Source organism: Papilio machaon, chromosome 12 (assembly GCF_912999745.1).
Source record: "Papilio machaon chromosome 12, ilPapMach1.1, whole genome shotgun sequence".
Lineage (NCBI taxonomy): Eukaryota > Metazoa > Arthropoda > Insecta > Lepidoptera > Papilionidae > Papilio > Papilio machaon.
In genome coordinates, this window is record NC_059997.1 from 7,815,791 (window position 1) to 7,841,656 (window position 25,866).

At 31.6% G+C, this 25,866-nt stretch overlaps 2 protein-coding genes across 2 annotated transcripts; both read right to left on the reverse strand.

Annotated features, from left to right (window-relative positions):
- Positions 1 to 11,989: 11,989 nt before the first annotated feature.
- LOC106709144 lies at positions 11,990 to 13,742 on the reverse strand. Its single transcript, XM_014500854.2, has 2 exons — positions 12,907 to 13,742; positions 11,990 to 12,403 (listed from the first exon to the last, which is right to left on the reverse strand). The coding sequence occupies exons 1-2, from the start codon at positions 13,708 to 13,710 to the stop codon at positions 11,990 to 11,992; spliced, it is 1,218 nt and encodes a 405-aa protein (XP_014356340.2). The 5' UTR covers positions 13,711 to 13,742.
- A 7,708-nt stretch (positions 13,743 to 21,450) lies between these two features.
- On the reverse strand, positions 21,451 to 22,973 carry LOC106709134. Its single transcript, XM_014500843.2, has 2 exons — positions 22,129 to 22,973; positions 21,451 to 21,864 (listed from the first exon to the last, which is right to left on the reverse strand). Exons 1-2 carry the CDS (start codon positions 22,930 to 22,932, stop codon positions 21,451 to 21,453), a joined length of 1,218 nt encoding a protein of 405 aa, XP_014356329.2. The 5' UTR covers positions 22,933 to 22,973.
- Positions 22,974 to 25,866: the final 2,893 nt, after the last annotated feature.

Here is a 25,866-nt window from a genome sequence, read left to right on the forward strand (position 1 = left end):
TTTAAGAACAACTCTATGATATATGTATACTAACATTGTATAAAGTAATTTAATTAAATATACAAATAGAGATTGTTTTAGTGTTACATTTGTTCATTTAAAAAATAATTAAAATTGGTTCCGTTATTTCATAGTGACTTTTTACCGTCCTAATAATTGTAAGAAACATGTCATGCATTATTTTTTGGTGTTGGGATGAAAATCTTCGAAACATAACCTACCATCTGGAGGATAGACAGGGTTATGTAAGGTTTCACACACTAAAAATCCCTCAGTGGCCAGCCTCGAGCGCAATTAAAGAGGATTCCGGGATCTCCGATGAATGCACCGGAACCTTCGGCACATTACTACATAGGACAGAACTCTGACAGATGCTCCAACATGTCATGCCAAATTTCGTTGCAAAACCGAAATATTCTTTTTTGTACAATAGTTTGTCAGTGGATTCCCAAGATTTGAGTTTAACGATTAGAGGAAAACTAATCTTGTCACTTTACTATAAAGGCGAATTGACTCTACCTAACAAATTAAACAATTACTCTATCTAAAGAATGAGTTAGTTATTACGCCATGTTTCGAAAAAGATCGCAAACATTAAATTAAATTAGACAATGAAATTGAAATGAAATTTCAATTTCAGTACAAATTACTATGAAATTGTTTAATTTAAATGATTTGATTAAAATTTAATTTAACGATGAAAATATTTACATATTATAAATGTTAGTCGAATTAAACAAACTAATAAGATTAAATTGAACAAAGTTTAAGTAATTAAATACATTCATTAAAATTAAATATTAAATTAAACTTTAATTTAATTTCGGTAATAATAATATTTTAAATAAATAATTCGTTGGTAAGTTTTTAATATAAATTAATTTCATCGATTGCATGAAAATAAACCGTTTTTATCTAACTCTATAATATTTATTGATAGCTAAGAGGTATTCTATGTAACTAATGTATATAATTTACTAACCTTAAAGTATATTTTTATCTATATAGATACAGTAGCTGTCGTCCGCAGCTCCGCCCGCGCGGAATTAAGAAAAAACATTATAAGTAGTCTATATGTTCTTCTAGGCTATGTTATACATCTGCGCCAAATTTTATCAAGATCCGTTGAGCCGTTCTGGTGATACCTTCTAACAAACATCCGTTCGTATAATAAACATTCGCATTTATAATATTAGATTGGCTGCATTAAGAAAGTAACCGTAGTGAACTATCGCGCGTAGCCGCGTAGCACTCATAACTTTACGTAGCAGTCTGTAATGTGAGCTACGCCATTTCGTAGTATCGTAGGCAATGCAATAGGGATCTTCAAGCCCATTCATTAAACTAATTTTCTTATCAACCTTTATATAAATTATACATTATATATAAAATAAAGGTTACATTTTTAGATATTTCATTTATTTTATTCCACAAATGGTTTCACTTTTATAATTATCAGCTATGTTCCCACTAAGGGGCTCGGAGCCTACCCTAAGTTAGAGGTGACTAGACTAATAGTCAATCACACATGTCAAGTTAGGGTTGGTTGAAATCACACATATCTTTGAATTTCTTCGTAGATATGTGCAGTTTGTATCACGATGTTTTCCTCAAGTACGGACCGTAAGAAAGTCGGATAAATGTACATATGTAAATCGAAAATCGAATAACACATTGGTACATGGCCAAATTTGAACCCAGGACCTGCAGATTGGATGTCAAGTGCTTAACCCCTGAGCCACCGATGCTCCTCGTTTTCATTTGCTAATAATTAAAAATATTTGACTAATTCCAATCTATTGGTTAAACTAATGATAATTACTTCATGCAGTTAAACAATAAAATCGATTAAGAACGAAGGCAATTGTGGAGGCTTTATCAATAATGAAAATATATTTGTAATGCGAAGTTCCGTGTACGTTTCCAATTAAATAGCGCAGTGAAAGTCCGCGGTTATTGGAACTGCCGGTTAAATGACCTGCTTTCTATATTATATTGTTTATTTTTTTTACAGTTTTCTTTTAACATTTATGATGAAATCTTTTTATTACTTTACCATTTTATGTCCAAGGGCGTCGATGATCACTTCGGTGTTCGCGCCGCTCGTTTGCCCCCTTCTCTTATAAAAAAAAAACTATTAATAATGTTATTTTTAAGTGTGCAATCTTACTAATATCATAAATGCAGTTTAGATGAAAAGATGGATGGATGTTTGTTAGAAGGTATCTTCAGAACGGCTAAACGGATCTCGGTGAAATTTGGCATAGATGTATAACGTATTATGGAAGAACAGATATGCTACTAATTACGTTTTTATTTAATAATTTAGCGCAGACGGATTCGCGGGCAAAAGCTACTAGTAATATTATAACTTTAAAACCATTTCCCTTAACATAGATTTCGTATGAATTCTCAAAATGGTATTTTCTGTGAACTCTATAGATACGCGCCTTACGCAGTCCACACATGCCGACAGACATACCTAAGTTTCGTATTATATGTAACTTACAGTATTGTCACACACACATTAGGGATTGCCTGTAGATTATGCATATAAAACCGTTATTCAAAATATAAAGGCGCAATTCCATTAGTCGATAACTCGGTCGTTATATAGCATGCGAAGAGTTCCCACATACAGGCTAATGACTGATCAGTTGATGTAAACCAAGTGTTGTACGGGTAAGGAAAAGTTACAACTACACAACGTATGCGAAAACTAACGACCAATGAAAAAGGTTCTTGATTGCGAGCGCAATGACATGCGTGAACAAGACATCTCTCGCACGACACATGCTGTCTAACGACCAAGTTTTCGACTAATGAAACTGTACCTTAATGTTTTACTTGTATTATACAAAGCTGATGATAAATAAGTACTCAAGTATTTTTTACGGCAACTTACAGCGAATAAAGTGAAGTCTGAATAATTCACTCCTTATCTGATAGCTTTATCTAACACCTATATCGGATAGGTAAATATATCTTTTAACCCATTTTGAACTTTATTTTCACTGTTTTAGAGTTCAAATTTTCTATTTTCTAATACTGATTTAAAATGTGACTCATATAGAATAGACATTTCGCTGAAATAATTAGCTTTCGAACGCACGATTGAAATGAAAATATCGTACATTTCTTTTGTTATCTCTGTTTTTTAATGAGACGAAAAGAGACGACCATGTGTTTCGAACTGTTTGCTATTTCGAAGAAGTAATTGAATTTAATAATAATAAATAAATAAAAAATTGAATTTATCTTATTTTAAATAGTTTCATGTAAATATTTAAGTTTATTGGATAATTATTTATTTAGCAACTACTGGCTACGACCAAAAGGCTTCCATTTCAATTTGAAACACAAAACCTTGTAAAGTATCGCCTGAAACAGACGCCAAAAATCTCATTAGTTTGCCAATTTACGCTCAACATTCAGTTAATATTAAATGCTTATATAGATAGGAAGATGTATTAATCATAAAACCCGATACATTTAGGGATCGTATATTACGTAATGTTTTTTTTAGCTCCTTTAGAACCTTTTCCCTTTTTTTGGTGATACGTAGTGTGGTTTTAATCTTCATACCTATAATCACTTAAATTGTTTAAACTTTCGTGAGACATCATAATTCATTAATTAAGAAACGGCTTAACTCACGTTTGATCGTCCGGTGACGGCACCGACTAGTTTCGGACCCATCGGTGGTCCATCTTCATTCACCTATAATCACGTATATTTTTGGTGCATGTAATGTAATTAATTGTGGGTCCTTTCGTAGTGCGTTTTAAGTAAGTAATATTTTTATTTTTTGTTTTTTGTGCGTGATCTCAGTCGATTAAAGGTAGGCATCTGAGCAAGAGCGTCGGTGGCTCCGTGGTTCAGCTGGTTGACTTGTAATCAGCAGGTCCTGGGTTCGAATCCCGCCATGTACCAATATGTTTTTCTACTTTTGATTTAAATATGTACATTTATCCGCCGTTCTTACGATAAAGGAAAAAGTGATGCAGCCTGCACTTATCTGCGAAGAAATTCAAAAGATATGTGTGAAGTCAACCCGCACTGGGTCAGTGTGGTTGACTATGGCCTAGTCACCTCAAACTTAGGGTAGGCTCCGAGCTCCTCAGTGGGGACGTATAGTGAGCTGATAATGAAAAATGCATCTATAATTTCGGATGTCTATGGGCAGTGGTATGTTTTGCCTGTGAAATATAATTTATTACATTATTTGCTTACTCGTATGACATATGTCATTGTTGTTTGTGATAAATGAATATTCCGTGAACTTTATGCGGTCGCTGCCATATTGTCTGGTAATATTTTATTGTCAGAATACAGTTAATAAATAAACATTGTGATATAATATTAAAAAATAAATCATTATAGCTAAAGGCGAATTAATTTATATTATTTTTATCGATGAGTGAATACGCATAAGTTTTCTATTCTGGATAATAGATGGCGCTGAACTTTAAAAGAGTCTAATCTTTCTGAATGTATTTGAAATATTTGACCAAAGTAATCTTACAATTTTCTTTACCTTTACATCTGACCAACCAATTGTGCTTACGGTAATGCTTTGTGTAACTTTAAGGCTTTTTCGGATACCCTTGAATTATTAAGTTAATAACTCAGTATGATAATTCTACTAAAGATATACCTTAGTGTCTAATTAAAGACAATGGGTGGTAAATAGTGACTAGTAACTTCATGAAAATGTAGTCCTTTAAGTCGGATAGGAGCCAACTAAAACTAGAAATGATGGATTATCATAGAGTTCTTTTGTGTTTTATTTATAAAAATGGAATTAAACAGATTCTAAAAGAGACCGCATTTTCTTGTAATCACACTTTTACAAAATACGCTTTTAAAAGCTCTTTCGTGCGGTAATTATTGTGTGAAAGGAATTTCATTCTCTTAATTGCAAAAATTGTTTTTCTTCAACTTTAAATATTTGAACGTTAATGATGAAAACTTACGTTTAAGCTTTTGTTTTTAAATAATTTAATTACTAGAAGTTTAAAATAAATAGAGTTTAATTTATGTAATAGGAAAAAGTATGGGTAACATTAGAGAGAACAAAACAAAAGTATATGAGCATATTTTAATGCTGCGTATTTTCAGATAATTCTTTTATATGTTTCTTTAAGACGATCATATTAAATTATTGATTTAAAATTATACCCAACTGACTCACTAAAGTCCAATTAGAGGTTTCCCAAGTGCTGTGTCGTACTAAATCAACACTAAGTATTTTTGAGACCATTAACTGTGAGGGCAGTAAAAGACTCATTCGAACATATTTATCGTGATGCATACAATTTGTAACACAATGCGGTCTCTATTATGGCGGATACAATGCCCGCCGTTATTGTTCCCTTGTCGTACGTTCGCGTTGAAATCGCCTCGTCAATCATTTTTAGGCGAATGGCGCGCGAAAATAACGGTCAAAAATTTTAAACATAAAGGATAATTAAGTTTGAATATTATAAACAAAGTAACAACTAACAAATGGTTCGAAGTCATGAAAAGAGGTTGTGTGCTTTCCATCTGTGTCTATGCCAACTATAATATAAGGAAAAAAAATAAGATCTCATACTAGGCAGACTTACGTCGTTTCAGCAAAACTGGGACGTTCTCAGCAGAAAACCCTAACGGAGTTAGGAACAATGGTTAGGTATCAAATTTAGGTAAGTACTTCAGAAGTTATGAGGCCTAAAGTTGTTAAAAACACCTTTCCCCCTTTAAAAAAACTTTGAGACTGCCTAAAAATGATATAATCATTTAAGCGACCTCTATTTTTTTTTTGCTCTATATTGCTTGTACATCAAGTCTGCCGACCATGGCATCTTGATCTAAAACATCTACATCTTTTCTAACAGTATTTTGCGCTGTATTTTTGTTAATAACACATTAACTGTTACCTCCAAGTCTTGGTGGATGTAGGCGGGGAAGCAGCAAGGTTACTTCAGAGGCCATCCATTAACATAGTAGACTATTAATCATTTCTGTTCAAATGGCGACGCTTAAGTGCCGAAGTCAGCCACCTTAACGCGTCATTTATTTCGGTTTTAGCAAATGGCCTTCATCCGAAGCGACTTACGAACTCGTATTGTAAATTATACTAGGATGATTTCCTTTGAAAAATTACTTAAGCGATCCTTGCTAATATCTTTGAGGACAATGTAACATTTACCTTAATCCTGTTTCTGTTCCTCCATTCTCTTAATACGGATATTTGTGTATTTAAACAACAAACTGTATTATTGATAATTAGACTAGGAAAAGAAACATTAAAGAATATGAATTAGCTTAAACTCATTAGTTTAATTTAATTGTCTTCAACATTTTTTTTATTCCCGTATTAATTTATATTCTTGTTTTCAATTTATTTGTGACTGAGTAGTCACTGTTTGCCTTGAGGAGCTATTAGCCTAAACCTCGTTTAGGAGTTACTAGGCTCGAGGGCAGTAACTAGGCTCGAGGGCAGTAACTAGGCTCGAGGGCAGTAACTAGGCTCGAGAGAAGTAACTAGGCTAGAGGGCATTAATATTCTTGGAACCAGTTTTCATTTTTTACTGACCCAGATCTATGTCTCTCTTTCTCTCTCTCTCTCTATTTTGAAAAAATATTGATTAGTTTTAACATTAATCTTACTAATATTATGCGAATGTTTATATGGATGGATGAATGTTTGTTCAAAGGTATCTCAAGGAATGGTTGAACAGATCTCGCTGAAATTTAGCATAGACGTATGGACGTAACATAGGCTACTTATTATTTTATTAAATAAAAAATAGTGAATACAAACTTAAATGGTAGTTTATTAAGTGGTAGTAATTGTCAAAACAATTGTAAAGCATTTAGTAACACTGGGATTTGTGACGTCACACCGCTAATAGAGACATATGGTCGAATGTTGCCATAACAGTTAAATTATTGCCAACAGATTACTGAATGTGTTGCCATATTATACGCCTATAAATAACAATTATTGCTGTATTTATGTGTCCAGTGTAATTGGCTGACCTCTTGAATGATTTAACATGTTTGTAAAGCATAATAGGAGATTTTTCAACAAAATATTTTAATATAGTTTTTAAAGGAAATTAAAAGTATGTCCTCTGATCTCATAGCCTCACCGAGAGGCTCGGAGCATACCCAAGTTAAGGTTGACTATAGACCATACTGGCTAAGCGCGGGTTGTGAAGTAAAAGTGATTACAATATATTTTTGAAAAAATGTTTAAACCCACGATAACAAAGCAGAACATGTGTTTGTAAGTTTATAGAGAAATAATATAACTTCTATAAAAATCCAGAAGCTTTTTGCATTGAATTATTAATTACTGTTTTAGAATAAAATGATGAGCGTCGGTGAGGACGTAAAGTGAGCTGATGATGATGATAAAAGGGATTACAATACAGTATTTGAGACTGACTAGACCGTATAATAACATTTCTACAAAGTGAAAATGTAGGAAACATTTTCGTTCAGTATTTCAACAGTTAAAACCGCTTTAAAATCAGATCAACGGGTTTTGCGAATGTGACGAGTATAAAAAGTATGAAACCACAGACTTCGGATAAATGAAAACCGCGTTGGAATCGGTTCAGAATGTTTTGCGCTACAAAATCCAATACGAGCTATTGCCGACTGGGACAAAACAATAACGCATCAAAATATTTTATTAACGACTGACAGGAAAGTACTTAAGGTTCGATTATGTATATGATAAGATTTCAATAATATTAGATATACGAAATTTAACTGGTTTCGTTAAACTCCTACATACTTCATTTCTTCTTCAACTTGTAAACTTACAACATTCCAGCTGAACCCCCAACGATTTTTCGTGGACCCCAGGGGGTCACTTTAGAAAAACATCTGCGAGAGCTAAAGGTCATTTAATAAAGAAAATGTTTCTTTTGAACAAACACAGAAGTAGAAAAGCCTCCTTTCAAGTCTAACTACTATTGTTGGCATTGTGACCCCCAAGCTATTTATGTTTTAGTTAAAATCGAAGGATTAACTTTATCTTTATAAGAACCTTTACCTCTTGGTTATCTCCAGTGGTCATAATATATAATGTAAATAGCTTTTACCCGGGACTCCGTCCGCGCGGAATAAAAAAAAAAATGCACACATGAAAAAAAAGTTCCTATGTCCATCTCCTAGTTCTAAGCTACCTCCCCATCAATTTTCTGCTAAATCAGTTCGACCAATCTTGAGTTATAAATAGTGTAACTAACGCGACTTTCTTTTATATATAACTAGCTTTTACCTGCGACTCCGTCCGCGCGGAATAGAAAATAGAAAACGGGGTAAAAATTATCCTATGTCCGTTTCCTGGTTCTAAGCTACCTGCCCAACAATTTTCAGTCAAATCGATTCAGCCGTTCTTGAGTTATAAATAGTGTAACTAACACGACTTTCTTTTATATATAAGATACCTTTGTTAATGCGGATATTGTGCGTTCGTGTTTTGCAAATGATTATGTAAATGGATCAAGGTCGTACTTGTGTAGGTTGATTATACGCGATTTATCATTAATCATGGACTGAAATGTTTTTAAGGGCACCTATTCAGCCCCTCAAGGACGCTTAGTTCTTTCTTTTGATATTATTTCATTATTGGGATTGACCTTGAATTCCTATGTATTCAATTGAATCTTTGATTTTTTATATTAGATATTAAAATTAAAATATATTTTCAAATTGTTTGGACTTAAAGCTTGCTATACACGTACTGTTTTAAGTCGGTATCGACAGCTTAAAGTAGTCAGCATATAGCGGCCATGTAATATTCAAAGTCTTGCTTTTGTCCACGTTTATCGATTACTTCTATTTTAATTTTAGAATTGGAGTCTAAATTTAATGTTCATGCTAATTTTATATTTAGTTTGCTATGGCAAATCCATTGAAATTTTCAACAAAATTGATTTTTAAACGTTTGTATTGTGTAGAAGTTGTCATCAATAGAGTTTTTCGATGACGTAAAGAAACGTCATATCTATTTATTTTTATACATCTAGTATCGTTACTTCTGTTACAGTGGGTTTCTGAGATGAAAACATATCATATCTGTCATAATCATTGATGTATACATAGTAATGTATTAAACGGATATTTTGGATTCAGAAATCTACAATTACTAACCAAATGATTGCAGATAAAATAATTTTCTTTATTATAACTGAATTATCAATAAATTTAAACTAGGTCTTTGACCGTCGTAAACCGTTGTTACTGAAATATCAACGAGTATATTGATTCTGTGCGTTTGTGACTACTTGAGGTATAAGTGTGATATTACAGATAAAGTTCATTGTTCTATATTGTTTTATTTGCTTGATTTTAAATACGAGATACATACGTATTAAGAACTATCTTGCCCACGACTTCGTCCGCATGGAATTAAATAATCCCGGGGATAGTGTAGCTTCTCAACAATGAAATAAATCGATTCAGTAGTTTCGGAGCCTATTCAATACAAACAAACTAACAAAACTTTCCTCTTTATAATATTACTATAGAGAATGTTCTTTTGTACGTCAATCGCAAACCCAACTAAGTATTATTATTACACGAATCGAAGTGTTAGTTTTATTTGAAACTAGATGTCGCTCTAAAGACAGAGTCGTGTCCACAAGAATGAAAAGAAACTTAATTAGTACTTCTTCAAGACTGTTTTACATCTTCAATTCAATTTTAGTGAGATCCATGCAGCTGTTCTGGAGATAACTTCTAACAAATTTCCATCTATCCATTTATACATACATCGAAACATTCGCATCTATATATATAAAAGAAAGTCGTGTTAGTTACACTATTTATAACTCAAGAACGGCTGAATCGACTTGACTGAAAATTGGTGGGCAGGTAGCTTAGAACCAGGAAACGGACATAGAATCATTTTTACCCCGTTTTCTATTTTTTATTCCCCGCGGACGGAGTCGCGGGTAAAGCTAGTTTATAATATTAGAACGATGAAAGAAGCATTGCATAATTTTCCGCCCGATAAATGTCAATTTGTTTCTATGTCCATCTTTTAAAACTAATAAAAAAATTCTAAACCTAGATATTAATACGTGAAGTGAAGATTTTGTAGCCTTTTTTCAAAGAAATCGAGCAGTTAATGAAAGTGAAATTTGATACATAAAGAAAGATTCGAAGTGAAGATGTTCAAATTTCGACCAATAGGCAACGACTAGTACATAGAAATCTTACTTATAAAAATCTTACTAATATTATAAATGCGAATGTTTGGATGGATGGATGTTTGTTTGAAGGTATCTCCGGAACAACTCAACGGATCTCGATACAATTTGGCATAGATGTAGAACATAGTCTGGAAGAACACATAGGCTACTTCGAGTAGCGTAGCATACTAGAGTCACGGGCTACAGTTAGTGCATAAATTAATATTTGCTTTATGTAAGGCGTCATTTTCAATTCGTGCACGATAAAGAAAACAGCATTTCATGTAAAACAGACTTGCACATGCGAAAAAGTAATTTGAATGTGCTATGCGCCGCGCCCTCTACCGGAAACTGTTCGTGTTCATTTATTTTTAGTTTCAAAACACACGTTACTTTACATATTTATACTTTACCTAATCTATTGTCTACATCATCTACCGATCCATGTAAAAAATTATAGACCAAGAGACTTTGTAGGACTTTATTAGTCTGCTTACAACGGGATCCTGGTCTATAAGTATTGATACCGTGTCTTCTACCGTTGAAAAATTAAACAAAATAGAAGCGTATTCTAGTTTCCTCTGTTGATTCACCTTATAAAGCATATCCCCATCCCTTTTATTTTCTTTTAAAATCTGATAATTTTTTATTTGCATTTATTTTAGCAGTTAGGTATTAAAAGATGAGGTGTATACGTATGGTAAACTAAATACCGCAGTTATTAGAAGTCAATTATTTAAGACAAAAATCGCGCGGACGTTCGCTTAGTGGAAATTAAATTTAAATGGTGTATATTTATAACACAAATTGCATTCCTCGGAGACAATGTATATCTATAACGGGAGTGTTTTGCATTTTCGAAGCGCTGTGTCACAAAACAGCAATGTTACTTACAATATATTTATCAAAATTGCGCTTTTGCCTTTGTTGTCTGTGACTTTAATATAACTAATAAATTCGATGTTAGAGTTACACTGAATCTGCTTGAACGGTAATACCTGGTTTACATTAATCCAGCATATTAACTTAGTGGCGCTGGACTAAAGTGGACTGTTTTAACGTTAGTGTTCAACTGATTGAAGTCCAGTATACGCTGTTAAACGAATCGTTAACTAGTGACAATGAGTTAAAAAACCAGTTGAAACTACTTTATACATACATAATTTTGGTACTACCAAGAAGTTATTGGTGAGTTCAAAATCGATGTAAAAAAACATAGAAGGAACGATGATCGTTAGCAACAGTTTCTGTTAGTACTGGAATGGCACTGGCATCGCCGTTTACATTGTTTCAAATTGAGTGATAATGGTGGTACTGGAATCAAAAGTAAACAGCTTATCCATTTTCTGGACTGGAATGATAATTATCGCCAGTGGGTGTCTACATTATGGTAGATGTATTCCAGCGCTGATTTAAATCGCTACTGGGTTACTGAATAATGTGATCCAGGGGTAATATTTGCACTGACATGATGGAGATTATGTACTAATAGCAATTTACTCGAAGAAAATTTTATATGTGCTTTATAGGGAAGACATATTTTTATCGAGGGAAAGTGTGAAGACAGGAAATATACTAAATTTTGTTATTAACTTTTCATCTTCTTGGCCTTATCCTGTATTCCACAAAATAGGTTTTTATCTTTCAACCGATCTAGTTTATTTACAGTCGTCACTCCCTGATTCAGCTATTGGCTATTAGAAAAATGTCACTAGTTATATTTGGATATCAAATGAAATTAAATATATTTTACCAACAGAATAATATCTTTATTACGTATCAGTTTTATTTTACAATTTGCCCCACTCTATCATATCATCAACGATTCCTTGCAGTCTTTCATAGTACCTGCTGTCTAACTTCACCTTTACTTCTGATAAATCAACTTTGTTAAAATCTGGCACATCATCTTCCAAAGTAAATATAATAGGTGCAACATACAAATAAAATTCTAAACCAAACACTAAATTATCTTCGAAATCCATCTCGAATTTCTTTCTTGGGTATACCATGTTTATGTCGATGTCAAAATACTTAAGGTACTGTTCCATTGTTTCGTGGTACATATCCTTGAGATGGTTGAAATGGTTTCTTCGGAATTCTTTATCAGTAGAACCAAATATGAAGAATAAGAAATCTACTATTGGCGACCCGTAGTATATTAATTGATAATCGACTGGTATCACATCTGTTATTTCTCCCTCCTGAAATATTACATTTAGATTAACAATGGCTATTAAAGAAAATAGATTTTTACTAAGATTTTTTTTATTTAGAAACAACTGCATAGCATCCTTACAGTACGCAACCAATTTGACAACACATAACAATGGCAAATAAAATAAAAAAAAGATATCCTCTTATAAGCTTGAGAGATTATAGCTATTTAGGTACCATATTTTAATTCTAGTTAAATGTTTACCACCAATGTTACAAAAAAATTAACACTAATAATCTCAAAAACGCTTATTTTATTTTTTTAGAAAGAGTAAATGGTGACGATTTCTACTGCGATGGAAAATGTAATTAGATTTTAAAATAATGTCACAGTTAACATCTAGCAGTGTAATCGTGGGTTTCTAAGACCAAAATGTCCATTTAAAACAAATTGTTATCTCTGTTTTGTCAATGATAATGACAGGTTGACGATATGTTTTATATAAAGATTTTGTTCTTAGAAACCCACGGTAATAGAAAATATAATTACCGTTATTTTCACTAGTATGTTATTCATTCTGTAATCACCATGGCAAAGGCATTTTACTTCAGTTTTATGACCTGTTAAGTAATTTTTCATATATTCCTCTGCTTTACTCTCTATTTTAGCCTTTATTTCATTGCTGAGTTGGGTTGATGAAAATTTGTACATATTATTGCAAAATTCTACAAAATCTTCGCCGTAATGTATTGAATGTTTTAAACTTTTAATTTTCTTTTCGAAATATTCTGGTCTTTTTCTTTCAATTATGAAGCTTAAGGCATGAAACTTTGCTAGCTGTTGCACGGATAGCTCTGCAAACTTTAAAGGCATTACATTCATTCTGTACAATGTAGTAAAACCTTCTTTGCTAAGATTTTCCATTATAATTGCCTCAGTGTCGCTTTCATTGTAAGACTTTACTGATTTATATCTTTCTTCTAAAGGTACACCAGCTTCTGTTTCTAGTTTAATAAATAGTTTACTTAGATCGTTATAGAAAAATAGTTCCTTTGAATAAATATCGGATACGTCGATTATTTTGATATGTTCTTGAGATATGACACGTTTTATAAACATATTCGTTTCTTTTTCTCCATCTTTAGTTCTACCTTTTAGGTCTACTTCATATAGTGTAGCCATATAGTTACCACCTTCTGTGGATATAGATCTGCTGAGAATCTTATAGTTTAAGTAACCTTCTTCACGAGCTATATTTTTCAAGACCGCTTGAAGTTGACAAGGAAGTTCATTTTGCGTCACGCAAACAATCTTTGTTGTATCTAAATCTTGGTATTTTTCTTCGACTTGCATTTTTTAATAGTTTTATCAACGTCAATTTAATAAAGAAGCTTCTAATGGAATAAAATTGTTTTCAGCTGCGACTGAGTTTATATTAATTAGGAATATAAAGGTAATGTCATATTTGAGATGTTTATGATACTTGAAAATTAATGACCTAAAAATCTCTTTTACGATTGTTGTCGATCGTTTTCAAGACCGTTGAAGTAGATTAGATTTTTCAGTGTTAGGTACAACTAAATAAGGTGAATTGAGTTTATACGAAACAGAAGTCTCTTTACCTTAACGGTTTCTTGGAAATGCATATCTTTAGTGTCATTTTTTAATTTATTAATTTTATGTGTTTACTTCTTGAGTACGTATATGGTTTTGTATAAAATGATTTCTTTCATTGTGAATAACTCTTTAACATTATTATGTAATGTACATAAAGTCACGCCATCTCTGGAAAATTCACACGGGATTAAACTTCAAGAATGTTTGTTTGTTTTTCTTCATTCACACTGATAACATTTCTAGATTTCTTTCATTATCTTTATATATATATATATATATATATTTGCATTTTTGCTACGTCTATAGACTTATATATTATCTAATTTAGAGTTAAACCTCATTACATGCGGCTTGCTGAATCATTAATTGTAAAACAAATTACGTAACATTTTGACACGTAGTTTGAAACTTTACATAGAAGTTCTCGTACGTTGTTAACTTCTTATGTATTTAGTGTCAGAAATTGGTCGATATTCAACAGTAATTCATAATCAAAGATTTTTTTATTAAAAAATAGCTTTATGCTTAGAGAACGTTAAGTATGAGTGTGGAGGTACACCGGTAGAGGTAGACCTAGGAAGAGATGGTTGGATTGCGTGAAAGATTACATAATCAAGAAGGGGGTGACAATGACGGAAGACAGATTCATTTGGAGGATGGAAAACTGGTGCACCGACCCTACGTAGGTGGGACAAAGTCAAGGAGATGATGTGTTTTATGCACTCCTTGTCAAAATTTACTTTAACTGTGTTAAATTTTGCATTCATTTGTTTGCAATTTTTTTTAAATGGGTACAAAGTTTTTGTACCATATATATATATATATATATATATATATATATATATATATATATATATATAGTATGAGATTTCTGCATAGTTTCGAAAACCCCAACATTTCAGTAAATATGTTGTCGCCCATTTCCGGTGTACCCAAAATGCATGGGTATTGCAAAATGTCAAATGGATACAGTTGCCTTTACTTACACTTATTTTATTATTTGCCTTTACTACAGTTGCCTTTACTTACACTTACTTTGTTATTTGCCTTACTTGACAATTTGCCTTTACTACAGTTGCCTTTACTTACACTTACTTTGTTATTTACCTTACTTTACTATTTGCCTTTACTACAGTTGCCTTTACTTACACTTACTTTGTTATTTACCTTACTTTACTATTTGCCTTTACTACAGTTGCCTTTACTTACACTTACTTTGTTATTTGCCTTACTTTACTGTTTGCCTTTACTACAGTTGCCTTTACTTACACTTACTTTGTTATTTACCTTACTTTACTATTTGCCTTTACTACAGTTGCCTTTACTTACACTTACTTTGTTATTTACCTTACTTTACTATTTGCCTTTACTACAGTTGCCTTTACTTACACTTACTTTGTTATTTGCCTTACTTTACTGTTTGCCTTTACTACAGTAGCCTTTACTTACACTTACTTTGTTATTTGCCTTACTTTACTGTTTGCCTTTACTACAGTTGCCTTTACTTACACTTACTTTGTTATTTGCCTTACTTTACTATTTGCCTTTACTACAGTTGCCTTTACTTACACTTACTTTGTTATTTACCTTACTTTACTATTTGCCTTTACTACAGTTGCCTTTACTTACACTTACTTTGTTATTTGCCTTACTTTACTGTTTGCCTTTACTACAGTTGCCTTTACATACACTTACTTTGTTATAGTTAAACTTACTTTACATAAACAGATGTTAGAATAGATATGATATACTTTGGTTTCCTTACAACTATAGTGACAACACCTCTCTTCCAGAAAGTTATGTTACGTTAATAAATTAAATTATAGTGAAGTTAGATTATAAAGTTGGTAAATTGAATTAAAAATTGGTATTTTCCTCAATTGGAGCAGTGGTTTTAGCGAATAGAGTAAAACGTATAAAAATCAATATGAATAAATTAGGTCAAGCCTCAGTCATACAGCAAATGGAAAAATGTGTATATGATCTGGTATGAATGTATGCATAATATCTGGAAAAAAAAAATACCGTTTTTTCCAGAAGTGTTTTTTTAAAGAATTTTTTATTGATATGTAAATAAATTGTATTTATAAAAAATTCTCTTTTTCAATTGCGAAAGTATTTTATGTACAAATATAAGGTAATTTTTAAATTGAAAATACTGGCAAAAAAGGCAAATGAAAAAGCCAGTAAGTTATTAGGTAGTTCAAGTAAATGTTCAATATTGATTCGGAGTGACGTTTCGTTTATTTATTAAATTACCAGGAAAGCGTACTGAAGTCAGTAAATATGCGCATTTCAGCCAGTAACCTTCAAACACTAGGTAAAAAACTCGCTTTTCCTCTGAAATGACGGGGTAAAAGTTTACCTTTTATTTTTTGAAACGACGGACGTCATGCCCAGATTTCATGAAAATAGCAGAAATGTGCTATAGTAAAATAAAAAAATGAAATTTTTATATTGATAACAATAATCTGTTAGTCTGTTTTTTTCTTATATGTTTCCAAACAACTGAATATACTAATGCTAAAGAAACTTTGATAGGGTGTTTGCACGAAAGAGTCAAGTTGGATGTACATATAAATCGGTAAGAAACATAGTTGACCAACATTGGCATCGTAGAAGATCTGGTGTGCTTGGCGCAAGATAGGCAGAGGTTCGTTAAGTTTGCCAACCTAGAATAGTGGGAAGGCACGAGAAGAAGGGTATTCTGAGAACGACAGAGACTCATAAAGAGGAAAAATCTGTTTGTTAGTTTGTTTACTTCGAAACCACTGAACCGATTTGAAATTTTTTTTCACTGTTGGGAAGCTACACTATCTTCTGGTGACACAAGCTATACTTGTTACCAAATTTTTTATTAAATTCCGCGCGGATGAAGTCACGGGCAACTGATGTGGTTGACATGGACCTCGATGAAAAATGGCAAAGATATTGAACATAGTCCGAAATAACACACATTGACTTTTTTTATTCCGTGCGGATAGAGTCGCAGGCGACAACTAGTCTTTGATAAATGAAATAAAATGTTTTTTTTATTGAATCTCCTTTGCTAAACTATGATATGTTTGATCATTATTCTGTTTTTAAATTTTTGAGCCTAACTCGACGGATGCAGCTATAAGCTACTGCAGACAATAAAATCTAAATTTAAAGTAATTTGCCTTTCCAATTGAATGTGTACAATTTTCACAGATAGTATTTTTTAATCAATGACAATATATTCACAAAGAAAACCATTAAAGAAGGATAAAAGTTGTTAAACGTTGTCAGTGCAATACCGTACCAAGATAATTGATGCAACACTTTCTAATAGAATTAGTTTGAATTGAATCCGAGTAATTGCATTCCAACGTTTCAATTGCTAACTACAACAGATCAGCTTAGCTTTGTCGAGGTTTTTTTAAAAATTCTTTTAACAAGTATTTAAGCTTGTCTTTCCTCATCATCAGCTCTCTATACGATATAGTAATATAACTTTCTTCAAATTATTGCCATTATATTAAGATTTTATAAACCACTAGCTGTTGCCCGCGACTCCGTCCGCGTGGAATTATAAAAAAAACATAATAAGTAGCCTAAATGTTCTTCCAGACTATGATCTACATCTATGCCAAATTTCATAGAGATCTTTTTTGCCGTTCTGGAGATTCCTTCAAACAAACATCCATCCAAACATTCGCATTTATAATATTAGTAAGATAATAATAATAAGTAATTTGTCTTCGTTGTACCGGTATATAGCAGGTAATTGTTATGTAAATATATAAAGATAATGGATATCTAATCTGTAGATAACATGGTTACATATTATGTACGTTGTTATGTAAATGTTGTTAATAAGAATTTGGAGGTCGTTTTTGTTATTTTTATATGACGTCTGATTTATAATGTGACTGTCCGAAAGCTTTGTGTTTTCGCAGGAGAGATATAAAGTTCAGAGTTATGTTCGTACCAGTGACATCACTGACTTCATTTTTAACATCAACGGATCATACTTCGTCATATTAGTATGAAATAAGATTAAAATAGATTTTCTCGATTATTTATAGAATGAGAACAAAGAAGATATTTGTTTATCTTATATATAAAATTCTCGTGTCATAATGTTCGTTCCCGTAGTCCTCCGAAACGGCTTGACCGATTCTCATGAAATTTTGTGAGCATATTGAGTAGGTCTGAGAATCGGCTACTATCTATTTTTCATACCCCATTAAGTTTTTTTTAATTGCGCGCGGACGGAGTCGCGGGTGACGGCTAGTTTACTTATAAAATATAAATATGTTATTTTGTTTTTAAATTATACTACCATTGTATCAACGGAAACATGGACAATAAAATATCTTTTATGACTATTTGCTTTGTTTATAACAAGAGGTAATTTTGATATAAACTATAATTGTTACAGTTTAATTTAATTATCTTATCTGTTTGTTAAATAAATTCATCTCTTTGTTGAAGCTTAAATAGTAGTTATAATAAAATATTAGCATTTTTTCACGTTCATTGTAAAAATTAGACATTTTCATTTCCATGATATCGTTCAAACTTTTTATTTAATGCCTTTTATATTAAATGGTTCGTCGGTGACTCAGGGGTTAAGCATTTGATTAGCAATTTGCAGGTCCTGGGTTCAAATTCCGCCATATACCAATGTGTTTTTTCGATTTTCGATTTACACATGTACATTTATCTGATGTTCTTACGGTTAAGGAAAACATCGTGATGTTGCACATATCTGAGAAGAAATTCAATGATATGTGTGAAGTCAACCCGCACTGCGCCAGCGTGGTTGACTATGACCTAGTCACCCCTAACTTGGGGTAGGTTCGGAGCTGATGATGATATTAAAATTATTCAAAAAAATCAGTGCGATAAAAACTGCAATAAACGTTGTGCTTTATTTTAAAATTATTTCTTTTGACTTTGCAAAAATAATTTATTGTTATATTTAATTTCGCCATAATGAATAACCGCCCTTGGGGAAAGTTAAGGCTCAAATATTAATGGTTTCTGTCTTATAAGCCGATGATGAATTATCGCGAAGAACGCGCAGTAAACGGTAATTTATCGAAATATAACTTATACTGAAATCTTCGAATACCTTTTTTATTTTATTATGAAAAATACACGAAATTATTGTTTATATCCGACTTATAGCAATAAATAAAAATATTTGTTAATAAAAGAACACTACTATATCCCTTTTCTATATTATTAGGTAAATGGCAAAAGAGAAGGCGGCCACCTAGATTCGCCGAAAACCAAAACCAAACCAAAAATTAAATACAAGAAATCGATAATTGGAGATCCGTAAAATAGAAATTGATAGTCTATTACATTATTAACAATACCTTCCTGAAAATAAAAATAACATTTGGTTTTCAGGCCTCCATTAAATTACTCTCGCATATTAACGTGAAAATAAAGACACTTTTAGTTAATGTCCAGTAGATTCTAATCAAAAAAAAGAAAACTATGAATTATGGTTGAAAGAAAAAATGGATGACCACTTTTATTTAGAACTTCGCTTAGTTTGAGACTAAGAGCAATTTGAAATGAGAAGCGTCGAAACAAAAACCGTTAAAAAATATGGCCAAGTTCATGTTTCACAATCAAATAGCATCATTAAAAAAAATCAAATATATTCAGTCAGTTTCCTTTATAAGTATCGCAATTTAATTAGTTAATAATTACCGCAATTTTCATCAATATGTTATTTATCCTATAATCACCATGACACAAACATTTGAACTTCGTTTCATTACCGCTAAGGTAATTTATGTATTTATCTAATAATTCCGGTAGACGTACATCTAATTTGTTTTTAATTTCACTACCCAAGGTCTGTATTGAATAATTATATAATGTTTTACAAAACGAAATGTTGGAACGAAGTTCCTTATCGCGCGTTGTGAAAGGGGGTTAGACGGAAAAAATTCTTACGAAAAGTTGTCACGACATTTTTTGCTATAGTAAGTATGTTAAATGTATGCTACTTCACCATGGCAACGACGTATAACGAAAATTCATAGAAATAAAATGTACTTCTTGTGAAAACTTAAGTTTTTTATTCATAGAATAAACATTGGTTCCTTCACTAATTAATTGAAACGAACTTCGTTCCATCCGGGTGTCCCTTGACACCTCTCAAGTTTTTTTTATATTGCTTTAACGTTCTGTGTTTTTTTATATTTAATCGCAATACTTAAACTGTGAAGTTTCGCTAACTCTTGTACAGACAATTCTGCAAAACGAAACGACATTACGTCCATTCTATGAATTGTATTGTATCCTTCTTTACTAAGATTCTGGAGTATGAATACTTCTGTATTACTTTCTTTATAAAACATAACAGTTTTGTATCTTTCTTCTATAGGTATTGAAGCTTCAGTTTCAAATTCCGAAATAATTTTACTGACTTCATTATAGAAAAATAATTCTTTGGAATATAATTTTGTTACATCTAACAAATCCGTAGATGGTATTGTTTGCTTTATGAAAATGTTCAATTCTTTTTTACTTGTTTTAGTTTTTCCTTTTATATCTGCTACATACAAATAACCAAGGTAATTTGCTCCCTCTGTAGAAATTGGTCTACTATGTATTTCATATTTCAAATAGCCAGCTTTCAGACATATTTTGTGTAATATTTTTTGAAGTCGGCGAGGTGTTTCTTCTTTGGTTTTAGACACGATTTTTGTTATATTTAATTCTTTGTATTTTTTTTCAACTTGCATTTTGTAATTGTTAATTTGAGGTGCAATTTAATTGTTGAATTCGACTAAAATAATATTATCTCAATTTGTAGAAGGATTTATACCTTTTGAGAAAATAAGGCTGATTACATATTAAGGATTTAAAGTTAAGAAGAAGTGGATTTAATTCTCTGATGAGTGTGCGTGAGGTCAAATTTTAATCCTAGTCTTTTTCGCACTTTTTGAATATAAGATAATAAGGGGAAGGCGAAATAAATTTGAAGGAGCAAAAGACGCATAGGAAGCTGAAATGCCCTACTTCTGTGCTTCTCCTCATCTATCAGTAAAAGGTAGGCATCTGTGAGTACGTTTATGGGCTTACGTACTCGTATATTATAAAAATAAAACTTCTAAAACGGTGTGTATGATTCTTTTGCTCTTTAATTATGTAATCTGATGCAATTTATGCAAGCCTCATAAATGTACTACTCAACTAGACAATAGCAATATTAAGATTTTGTTTGTTTGTCATAAAATGCTCAGATAACGTGATTATAATGCTTATCAAATTAAACTATTATAATTATCTTTTATTAGTTTTACCATAGGTGCCGTTTGGGCAAGCCATTATATTAAATTCTTCAGAAATGCAATAAATAGTTAAGTTGAATTTGATCAAATGTAGGTGAGGAATGTTTAAATGGATAGTTTGGTGAAGTGGAAAATGTATGTTTTGATTCATTGAATAAAGTAAACCATTCAAAATGAAATATACAATTTATTATAATCTACCATTTTCAATCATTTCCTGTATTACTTCTTGTAATCTATCTTTAAATTTAAGATCCACGTTAATTTCGTGTTTTGCTACGTCGTCTTTACTTAAATCTGGAACTTCGTTTTCATCCGCGAAAAAGAAAGGACCCAAAAATAATAACGCCAACAGTCCAAATTCTAAGCATTCATCAATATTATCTTCAAATATTTTTCTTGGATATATTTCATTTACGTCCATTTCAAAGTATTTGAGGTAGTTCTTCATAGTTTCATAGTACAAATCCTTTAAATTGTCCAAATTATTTTTTCGGAATTCCCTGTCAGTGGCTCCGAAAATGAAATATACGAAATCAACCATCGGAGAACCGTATAATATTATTTGATAGTCGACAGGTACGACTTCTGTTATTTCACCTTCCTGAAAATTAAATAAAAGTTAGTATACTTTAGTTACGTTATTAGTATTTAGTACTTAGATAAGTAAGTACTAAATAAATATTAATTTAAGGTTCTAAGTGGATTTGATACTAAGAATTATAAATGCAATAGATTAAGATTGACTACAATATTCTCTAATGATACAAATATTAAATTCATGTTTTTTTATTGACTGAAAGAAGAAAGAATTGGAAAAAATAACAATTGTAAAGGACTCATATTTAAATTCTTGTTCTATAATTACCTTCATTTTCATTAATATATTATTCATTCTGAAATCACCATGGCACAGGCACTTGAACTTTGTTCCATCGCCTCTTAAGTAATTTATATATTTATCTAAGATTTGAGAATATTTATCTTCTAATTTCTTTCTAGTTTCATTCTCTAATATTGCTACTGAAGTGCGGAACATTTTTTTCCAGAAATCCAAATTTACTTCATCAAATTTCATATGTTGTTTTAAATTCTTAATTTTCTTTTCGAAAAATTCTGGTCGTCTCCTTTCCATAACTAAACTTAAACTATGAAACTTTGCAAGCTGCTGTATTGATAATTCAGCAAACTTTAGTGGCATTACTTCCATTCTAAAAACTGTTGTGAAACCATCTTTAGCTAGATTTTGCAGTATTATAGCTTCAGAGTTACTTCCACGGTAAGATTTAGCTGACTTGTATCTTTCGTCTGCTGGTATTTTAGCTTCGTCTTCAAGTTCAATAAAGACTTTGCTCACTTCATTATAAAAGAACAGTTCTCTGGAATATATTTCTGATACATCACCTAAAGAAAATTCAGGAACAGATTGCTTTATAAAAATATTCGTTTCCTTTTCTCCGCTTGTAGTTTTTCCTTTAATGTCTACTTCATACAGCATAGCCATATAGTTTCCTCCCTCAGTGGAAATTGACCTACTTAGTATTTTATAATTCGTATAACCTTCTTTTTGAGCAATTTTCTCCAACGATTCTTGAAGGCTGCATGGTAGTTCTTTGCTCGTACAAACTACTTTTGTAGTATCAAAGTCTTGGTGTTTTTCTTCAACTTGCATTTTGGAAACACAATTCTTGTAGTTAAATGAAGCTTCTATTGCGAAATACTATTGCAATAAAATTATCTTTACTCGCGGAAGATTTTATATACGTCTGAAATGTAAGGTACGTTTCATATTCCAGTATATTTTTACTTAAAAAAATTAAATTAAATAACGACAACCGTAAGATAAGGTCAATGAAAGTTTTATAGGAACACATACTTCTATTGTGCGATGTTTGTAGTAAGCTTCAATGTTAAATGTAGTAAACTATTAGTCGTTTTGGATATCAAAGGTCTCTAGAATTAAAAGACGTAAGATGGAGAGGAAGAGAGAGGCAGGAGACAAAAAGCAGGAATTTTGTTTTTAACATAAATATTTCAAATAATTACTATATAAGAGTCGTATTAAACATTTTACTTTTCGTTGCTAAACATTAATTATTGTGAACGAAGCCTTAATTAAATAAATCGTAAAATAAATATTGTTCATGCTCTTCCATTTTTGAGATTTCATACATGACAATGTCACTTTTAAATTGCGTTGCTTATTTGTCGAAAATTGAGATAAAATTATTTTCATAATTTTGTTAGCTTGTTAACAAAACGAATGTGCAGAAAAAAACATTATTTTTAATCTGACGTGCAAAAAAATATTCTTAAACAATATGACTATTGAATAGTATCTCTTATTTATTAGGAGATGAGAAATCAACTCGGTAATAATTCACAGGCTTTTTATTAAAATCCCCTTTTTATTGTTACCTCAATCACTAAAGCAAAACAATGCTTTTATAACATCTTCGACAATAACCTTTCTTTTAAGGCCAGCGCTTGTTGGTCGAAAGACGACTTTTTATCTTAAAAGGTGGCAAACGAGAAGCCTGAATTAGTCGATATAGCGAAGCCACCGCTGCATAAGATACTTGCAATCGCAGATGACTTACCTACCATTGATCGAAGGGGAAATATGCTCTTGTTTTTACATTCGGCACGGCATGACACTCATCAGGAGAAAGGCACAATTGTTTCCACTTCACGTTTCTCTTCTATGTGGTCATGGTATCGTACCGGGCCCATTTGTACACCCAAAAATATTGTTATTCTACCTAATACTGTTTTGATACATGTTTAGATAGATGGATGTTCGTCTGAACGTATCTCCGGAATGGGTAAACAGATTTTGATTAAATTTGTCACATATGTAGAACATAGCATAGAAGAATACATAGGCTACTTTTTAAGTTTTTTTTTAATGGCGCGCGGACGGATTCGCGCACTACAGATAGTACATACAGAAATGTATATGTACAAATGGATTTTTTTCTGTATTGGCGCTACATTAAATGCAATTTAATTAGAGTAAGGTCTTTTTTCATATGAATAATTCATGTTCCAAGGTTTTCGTCAAAAGCCTGAGGAACTTATCTAAATATTTTAATAACTCAATTGACCTGCTTCAAAAATAAATAGGAAAAAGAGCAAGGTAAAATTATTTCAAAGCTATATATTCCTCTATTCTTAAGTTCTATTTTAAAGAATCATTGTCATTCTGCAGTTTACCCACAGTTAGTTCCACGCTTAGACATCTCTTTCAGTTGTCATATCTGAATTTACTTTCGTCTAAGAATATTATCATCTTCAGACAATTTTTAGTCATAAAGGCTGAATAAAGTGTGGATAGATTGCATGGCAATGCACAATAAAGGATACGGTTCAATTGTAATGAAATTTGAAGGTTGTTGAAATTGTTTTTTTTACTATGCAAAAAAGTAACCTATAGTGTTGATTTAATTAAAATAAAACACGTATCGTTCTTGGGATCTAATTCATACTGTATATATATATTTTCACATATATAAATTTTCTATTTTATTTGACATATTTAACACATTTTTTTATATTGAATTATCTAGCGCTTGACCACGATCCCACCCGATGAAGTGATGATGGTCTAAAGATGGTAAATGCCTATTCGCTCTACTCTTGAAGGCCCCCACGTCGTACTTGGATGGAAAAACTGACGCCGGAAAAACATCGAAAAAGAATTGTCAAAAGTAAAAATATAAGATGTAAAAAGCTTGGTTAGATTATTTACAGCCAATCTTATCATATAGTATTCAGATCGATGAGTAAAATAGATAGAAATAATTTGAACTTAAAAAAGGAACTTATCAATGTTTTTATAATCTGTCATTAACAGTTTTTTTGTAAGGCCTGTACTTTTTAAGTTATTTAAAAAGTTTTATATAAAAGAGAAGTAGAAAGAGATGAGAAAAGAAAGACATAATTAAAATATAACTTCGACTAACTATTCTATTTCATAATATTTTTTTGGTTGAATTTACATAAAATTAAATTTGCAAGTCACAATACGTAAATAAAATTTGTAATAATCTTGACAAAGAAATCCCTTTTATGGACATTTATACGTTATCTTATCTATTTCATTATAGATCTAAGCTCTACAAATACTGCTGTAAAAAAACTTGTAAAATTCCCACCAGATTTATTTCTAAGTAAACAGCAAAATCATAAATGTAACAAACACGTTAAATGCGTCGTATTTCGTATTTGATAGGTATTTTGTTGATGACGTTGTCGTTTATTTTAGCATTTAAATTGTATTATTAAAGACTTATTTTATTTTTCTCCAGGTGATGCCAACGCCATGAAAGGGGTCGAAAATCCAGACAAACTTGAATAAATACGTCATGTTATCAAATATTTTTATAACGTACATATATCTCAAACTGGAACAGCAATGCAAAAACATAACAAAACGAAAACACAAGTACAAGATGAACCGATGCATCGTAAATCTCATAATGACCACAATTATATTGGCCTCACTACCTTATAGTTGCACGCTCAGTTTACCGAGCGGAGATCCCGCACCTGGCAGATCTCCTGGACCACCTATCAACTTCGAACACGATGTACTCCAAGATAA